Below are 7,361 nucleotides of genomic sequence, written 5' to 3'. Positions count from 1 at the left end.
ATGGGAATCCCCGGGGGGTGTTGAAGAAAACACTCAAGCCAGGAGTATTTTCTCTCTCTTGAGCAGATCTCTCAAGAGCGAGGCGCTAAGGTTTGGGAGGCCCGAGACCCAGGGCAGGCTCTGTCCCTGCCACTTGCTGACCGAGAAAACGTTAGGCAAGAACCTCCCTTGATGATCCTCAAGGCCCTTCCGAGCTGTGACGTTCACTGTCCTCTTAGGGAAATGCTTCTGAACCCTTTGCCCCACTGCCCTGACCTACACCAACACCTTCCAAAGTGCCTTCTCTAGCTAGACGACGGAGTTCCTCCCTCCCTTGTCCCATGTCCTGCCCCCTCCCTCTCCATCCCAGGGGGCACTACTGGTTGCCGTGGGGGTTCAGAGCAGGGAAGGTGGGGGCAATGGCCAGAGAGGGCATAAGACCCAGGGCTCAAAAGCACAAACACAGCACACGGGCTCAGTCCAGGAGAGTTGGAGCTTGAGTTTCTTTCCATCCCCCGACACCACCCAGCCTGGGGACAGATAGAACCTGTGTCTTCCCAGTCCTTCGCTGCCACCTCCAGCTGGTCTAGGCTCAGGGCTGGGATCATTGATCGGATCTCTCCGGGAGCTCGTGGTCGGAGTTGTCGAGGAAGGCCTGAAGCAGCACTCTCTGGGCGTCCTTGACCGCCTCGTCCAGAGACGTGCAGAGCATCTGGTAGATGGTGGCGAAGGAGAGGCCACAGGTGGCCAGGGTGCCGAGGACGGGCACGTTGAGGAGCTCCTGGGTGAAAGCAGAGGCATCCCGGGAGGCCTGGCCCAGCAGTTCCACCACCAGCGCCTCGGTGACGGTCTTCGGGCCCCGTGCCGCCTCCAGGATCTTGTGCAGGGGTTGGCCCGTCTGGCCCGCCAGCGTGACAAGGGAGTCCTTGTCCAGGCCGAAGCTGCGGCGGTAGCCTTCCAGGGAGTCGATGAGCATGTGTAGGTCACACACCACATCCTGGACGCCCGGCACGGGGCTTGGGTTGACGCCACAGGCCACTGCGGCCACCAGCCAGATGAGCTGCCGTAGCGAGGCTGCCTTCCTCTCTAGGACAGGCTCGGAGACGGAGGGCATGGCCAGCAGAAGCACGTGCCGCTTGTGGCTCTCGAGGTCCTTCGCCATCACCTCCTCCAGCAGGTGGAAGTCGTACTTGCCCAACTCAAACATGGAGAGCAGGAAGACCTTGGGGTCCTTCAGGCCCCCCGCTGCGAGAGACAAGAGCACTGAGCGGTTTTGGCACCGGGGCAGGCCACGGTGTCCTGACAGCTGCCGAGGCTCGAGCACTTGCCAGGAGCGCACGGCACGAGGCTGGAGACTGTTGGCCCCGGAGCCAGGCTGCCTGAGTTCCGATCCCAGCCTTGCTCCCTACCACCCGCGTGGCCTTGGGCAAGTTACCAAATCAAACAAGGGGATGGATAATTGCACCTCCCTCCTAGGGATGCTGTGGTGGTAAAGTGAGTGCATGAAAATGGTGCCGGTGTAATCCCTTAATAAATGTTAGCTGCCCTCGGCCACAGGTGCCAGCATCCCGTGGGCACGTGGCATTTGCACTGCTCTAACTTGGCAAATACACGAGCCAGCACACGTACTGTTTCCTTAATGCAGGTGATTGGTCTCTGTCACCTGTGACTGAGAAGCGCCAACTCTCAGGAAATGAATGGCAGCGGTGAGCATCACTTCGCTGCGGGGCCGAGCTGGGTCACGCAGTGTGACATTGGACGACCCCTTTCCCCACTGCGGGCCTCCGCTGGAGGAGGAAGGGGAAGGGGCCGGCGGTCCCTCCAGAATCCACCCGGCCCAGCCGCCCAGAGCCTGCCCCTCACCCTCCAGCCGCCGCCAACAGTCCTCCCAGATCTGGCTGAGCACTCTCTCCTCCGAGAAGGTGCTGGGGCGCCGGCTGCGGGAGGCGGCGATGTCCACGTCCACCTCGGAGCGGATGAGGTAGAAGTGCTTGCCCAGCTGCAGGATCTCACGGGCCAGCTGGGCGTGGTGGGCGGTGAAGCTCTGTGAGGTGATGATGATGAAGAAGTCGTAACGGGCCGGCAGCACCCGCTGGAGGTATTTTTCAGCCTGGAAGGTGGGCGTGCTGATGCCCGGCAGGTCCCAGATGATGACGTTGGGGTACTTAGGGTGTGCGTATGGCGTGGGCCCCACCGTCATTTCCACCACGCCCGTGTAGGCCGATTTGGGGTCCTCGTCTCCCAGCCCCCTGATGGTATTGACAAAGGTCGACTTGCCTAAGCCCGTGCCCCCGGTAATGCCAATGTCCAGCCTGGCATTCTCCAGCAAATGAAGTGTGGTCTGCAGCTTGGCGGCTACTGCCGACAGGTCGCCCTCCTCGAAGGCTCCCTTCAGAGCACTGGTGTCCCTCCATAGCTCCGGGATCTTGGACAGGCTGAGGCTCGACTGGAAGACTCTGCTCGCCATGGGCTACCCGACATCCAGGACTCCGTCTTCAGGATCGGTGACCTTCAACAGGACAGGTAAGGGAGCACTTGCCCTCTCTTCTCTACATCCCTCAGCATGCCCCAAGTACTTGAGGCGTCACCAGCCATCGTACTGAGAGTGCAACCATATGCCGGGCCCGGTGCTAAATGCTTGAGGTCGCTTCGCTTTTATTCATCACTGCCAGGTTCTCCTCCTCGAGTATCTCAGAAAATCCTCCTAACAGCCGGAAGAGGAGATTCCCTTACTAGCCACATTTGGCAGTGAGAGGAGAAATCAGTTGCCCAAGGCCCCCAGCTAGTGCATGGAGCGTTGGGAATGGGAATTGGGTCTTATGATCATAGAATTCAATTCTTTTTTTTTTTTAAGATTTTAGTTTTAAGTAATCTCTACACCCAACATGGGGCTCAAACTCCCAACCCTGAGATCAAGAGTCACACGCTCCACTGCCCTAGCCAGCCAGAGGCCTCTAGAATTCAAATTCTTAAATAACATTGTATGGTATTTACTGTGCACCAGGCGCTCTGATCAGCAATACAGGGCAGTAATGAAGAGCTGGACCCGTCATCATCGCCGATAGCAGTTAATGTTTGTTTGTTCACTGTGTACTCGGGGCCAGCCACTGTTCTAGCCACAAGCATCATTTCATTAAGTCCCCACTGTGCGGAGTAGGAAACCGAGGCACGGGGAGGTAAAAGTCGCTCACTAAATGTCTTCCAGCCTGCACCGGAGCCAGGACATGGACCAGTGCCCTCCCATCCTTTTGCCATACAACCTCCCCACCCCATCCTTGCACAGCTGAGCACCCGCTATGGGCCAGGCAGGACCTCTTTGGGCACTGCAGCTCCAGCACCAGGAAAAGAGACTCGACGGGACAGGCCTGGTGTACTTGTGAAGACGCTGCGCCCAGTGCTGCTGGCTTCCCCGTACCCACATCTGCTCGGGGAACCACAAGCCCCACCCGGCCTCTGAGCCTCAGAGTCCTCACTGGTGTGATGGCCTGGGGCACCAGCGCTGACACGGAATGCATGACTGCAACCAGTCCCGGCCGTGCCAGGGACTTGGGTGCCGGTGGGTGGGTCATGTCCCCTCTGCAGGCTTTATTTCCCCTATCTGTTCGGTTCCTCACCTGTGAAATGGAGCGATGATTCCCCCTGTTTTAGGAAGACTCAGGGTCTTACTGTTGACAAGCTTCAGAGACCAGCTTGGGAAGGGCTAGGAGCATCAGGCTGAGCTTGATCTTTCTCTGGGGTACCATGGAAGGGTATTGAGCAGGGAAGGGAGAGGTGCATGGTGGACATTGAAGAGCCCCCTGTGGCCTTTGGGGAATGACACTGGAGCCTGGGAGATGAGGCAAGGGGCAGGGGCAGGTGGTGGTGGAGAGGGTGAGGCCTATGCTAAAACAGGGGCTGAGGGGGTGGAGATGGGGGGTGGGAAAGGGAGAGCTGGAGGCAGAAAGGACAGGACAGGGCGACCAGTTGATCTTAACCTGTGTAGGGAGCATCACTATTCATGCCTGACCTTTCCATCCCAGCCTCTTGGGCGGAGCCCATGAGTCCTGTGTTCCGGATGATGTCTGAGGGTGCACAGCTGTAGAGATGTGAGCTGGATTTTTGAGAACAGATTTGGAGTGGACCATCTGTCCTCATATCTGGGGGCCCGGGATTTCCCTACCATTATCCCCCCCACACCCTCATGGGTGCAGAAAGGTCCATGTGAACCCAAAAGTAGTCCAGGCAGAGCCACCGGGAAGGCCTTCCAGAAAGAGAAGAATCCTGTTTCACAGAGCTCTTCGGCAGAGCGGACTGGCACCCCCTTTAATCCTCCAAGTGAAAGTGGCCCCTCTTTGTCTGGAACTGTTTCCTAGGTTCAAGGTCATTTGAGGCCCCAAATAGAACCATCCCCAGATCTGGGAGTATCCATAGGTGGGATGTGTGAACACCTAGGGGTGAGGCCACCTCCCCTGCACTGCAGTCCCCACTCCACCACCGGCCTTGTACACAGCTTCCAGAGCCTTCTTGCGAATTCCTGGAAACTCACCTTTCTCAAAGACACCTAAATCCGACCCTTCTCTGACCCCTTGTCCAAGTCCACAGAAGCCCTCGGGGCAGCCGTTGTCCTGCCCAAAGACCCTAATCAGGTAGTTTTTTAATCTTCTATACGTATGTGACCCTTGACTTGGCACGTGAGGTCAGGCTTGAGCGGGTAGGAGGGGGTCAGCTTCACTTTTGCATTCCCACCGAAGAGCCAAGGACAAAGCAAGAGGGAGTGCCCGGGGCTTGGTTTCACAGACACAGACCCCCTCACCCCGTGTTGCGCCTGCCCAGCGACACCTGCAGCCACATGCCCCCGCCGCCTGGCTCGGCCCCATGGCCTTCAGCACAACCCCAGCACTCGTGCACCCGCACAGCCATGCGGACACAGCGGGTGAAACCCCAGTCGGCAGACCCACAACCTCAGACCCACAGCATCAAAATCCCGGACACTTACCCGTGCTCCTCCCAATCACAGACACACCGGAAAGCTTATCGCCACACACGTGCCCACACACACCTGCACGCTCTCCAAACCGACGTGTTCTAGGTGGCGGGATTCGCCCTCTGCCCCCTCTCTCCTTTGGTGGGCAGAGAAAGAGCCCACCAGCCTTCCAGCCCAAGGCCATCGGGCCTCCCCTTCCCCGGCTCCCCACACCCACCATCACTCACTAGCAGCCGGCCTGGCCCAGGATGTCCCCTGTCCCCTGCCCTGTTTAACCGGTTGCTAGGCACCATTGTGCCGATCCTGGGCACCGATTGGCCGCCCCTCCCCCCCCCAGAGGAGGCCTGTGGGACACTGGGCTTCCCAGAAAGGGACTGGAGATGGCAGCAAAAATAAGTACCGTAACCAGCCCCAATCTCCACTAAGCTACCCGCGCACGTTGACAGTTGACGCCTGTCTTGGATCCAGGCCGGGCTATTGCCCCATAAATCTCCCTTGGCTCCCAGGGGACCAGGGAGAGAGATCCCACCAAGGTGCCCTTGGCCCGCCATGCATACCTTGAAGCTCTGCCCACCCGGAGCAAGGCCCATCCCGGTTCAGTGTGTCCCACAGGCCTCCTCAGACCCCTCCGAGCCTCCCTCCCCGCACACCTCCCTCCCTGCCCCGCCGAGTTGGGAGCTCTGGCGCCCTCAGCAAGTGCAGGGCACGTTTTCACTACACTGGCTTTGTTTAGCTGGTTTTGTTAAGGCTTGGTTTGTGGGTGAGGCAGGGGGTGGGGGCCGCACGCTCATTTCTCTTCTGACAAGTCACGCTTCTTCCAGCTGTCGAGAATATACTTGAGGAGGAGGCCGAGCTTCCGGCGGACCGAGAGCGGAGCTTCTTCACAGCCTCCCTCCCCGGAGCCCCGCTTCTCCACACCATTGTCACCGGCCGCCTCCAGGCTGACCTCAGACTGCGGCTCGTCCTCCTCCAGGGCCTTGATGCGGACCCGCTGGGCGTCCTCGGCCATCTCATTGAGGCAGCCCTGGAGCATGGTGTAGACGGTGCCGAAGCTGATGCCTCCGGCCACCAGGGTACCGAACACGGGGATGCCCTTCTCGAAGGCGCGGGCCACCCGCATGGCGCCGTCGGACGACTGCGAGTAGAGCCGCAGGACGGTTTCCGGCGAGACCTCGTTGGCCAGTGGCGAGCGGATGACGGAGCGCAGGTCCCCCGCCTGCTTGCCCACCTGCTCGGCCAGCTTGGCCAGCGAGTCTTCATCCAGGCCGAAGCTGCGGTGGTAGCCGCGCAGCGAGCGGATGAGCAGCGCGTCGTCGTAGGCGGCCGCCAGCCCCGGCACGGGCAGGGCCTGGATGACGCCCGACACCAGGGCCGTCTTGAGCACCTGCTCCTGCAGCATGTCCTTCTTCTTCTGCAGGGCCTCCAGCGAGATACCGGGCAGCGAGAGCAGGCCGGCGTGGCGCCGGTGGGCCGGCAAGTCGTGCTCCCAGGTGGACACGAGCAGCGGGAAGTCGTAGCGCACCGGCGACAGGTTGGACACGAGGAAGATGCGGGGGTCGCTCACGCCAGCCACCCGAAGCCGCTCGGCACAGTGGTCACGGATCTCCTGCAGGACGGCCGCCTCGCTGAAGCCCGAGGGCCGCTGGGTGCGTGTGGCCGCCAGGTCCTCGTCCACCTTGGTGCGCACGAAGTAGAACTTCTTGCCCTGGCGCAGGATCTCCGAGGCCAGGCGGGTCTCCACGGCCCCGCAGCGGCGGGGGGAGACCAGCAGGAAGAAGTCATAGCGGCCGAAGTCCACCTGCTTCAGGTACTTGTCAGCTGGGCAGCCCGGAGAGCCGGCCCCCGGCAGGTCCCACAGGGTCACGTCGGGAAACTGGGGGTGCGGGTAGGGCGAGGGCTGCATTGTGGTCTCCACGACGCCCGTGAGGGCCGCGCCGGGGTCCTCGGCCCCCAGGCCGCGGAGGGCGTTGATGAGGGAGGACTTGCCAGCGCCCGACTCGCCGGTGACGCCCACCTCCAGGCGGATGCTCTCGGACGAGGCCAGTAGCTCCCGGAGGCGAGAGGCCGCCTGCGGGAGGTCGCCCGACTCGAAGGCCGTGCGCAGGGCCTCCAGCTCTTCCTTGGCCATGAGGATGGTGGTCTCCTCCTCCCGGGGCACTGCTGGCAACTTCGAAGTAGCCATGGTGACCAGCGGTTCAGAGGGTGCGGGGGCTGGGGGAGAGTCACGGGACGCGGGGTTCTCAGCGTCTGCGGGGTAGAAGGGAGCCGTTCACTTCTCCTGGGCCTTGGCACAGGGCAGGGAGAGAGAGACACCAAGGATATAAGGGAAATCCCTCTGGCCCGCCCCTTCTCAAAAAACCCCGGGTACATTATCCGACACGAGGTAGGGGGCTTTGGAGTCTCACAGGCCCAGGCTCAC

At 60.9% G+C, this 7,361-nt stretch overlaps 2 protein-coding genes across 2 annotated transcripts; both read right to left on the bottom strand.

The window, feature by feature from the left end:
• Window positions 1-583: 583 nt before the first annotated feature.
• On the bottom strand, window positions 584-2,446 carry LOC118545223 (interferon-inducible GTPase 5-like). The gene is made up of 2 exons (XM_078063572.1): window positions 1,843-2,446; window positions 584-1,224 (listed from the first exon to the last, which is right to left on the bottom strand). The coding sequence occupies exons 1-2, from the start codon at window positions 2,444-2,446 to the stop codon at window positions 584-586; spliced, it is 1,245 nt and encodes a 414-aa protein (XP_077919698.1).
• Window positions 2,447-5,680: 3,234 nt separating this feature from the next.
• LOC118545220 (interferon-inducible GTPase 5) lies at window positions 5,681-7,124 on the bottom strand. The gene has a single exon (XM_036107360.2). It carries the CDS (start codon window positions 7,122-7,124, stop codon window positions 5,730-5,732), a length of 1,395 nt encoding a protein of 464 aa, XP_035963253.1. The 3' UTR covers window positions 5,681-5,729.
• Window positions 7,125-7,361: the final 237 nt, after the last annotated feature.

Source organism: Halichoerus grypus, chromosome 15, assembly GCF_964656455.1.
Source record: "Halichoerus grypus chromosome 15, mHalGry1.hap1.1, whole genome shotgun sequence".
NCBI lineage: Eukaryota > Metazoa > Chordata > Mammalia > Carnivora > Phocidae > Halichoerus > Halichoerus grypus.
The sequence above is the reverse complement of the archived record's forward strand: the minus strand, read 5'-3'. Positions and strand labels throughout refer to the sequence as shown.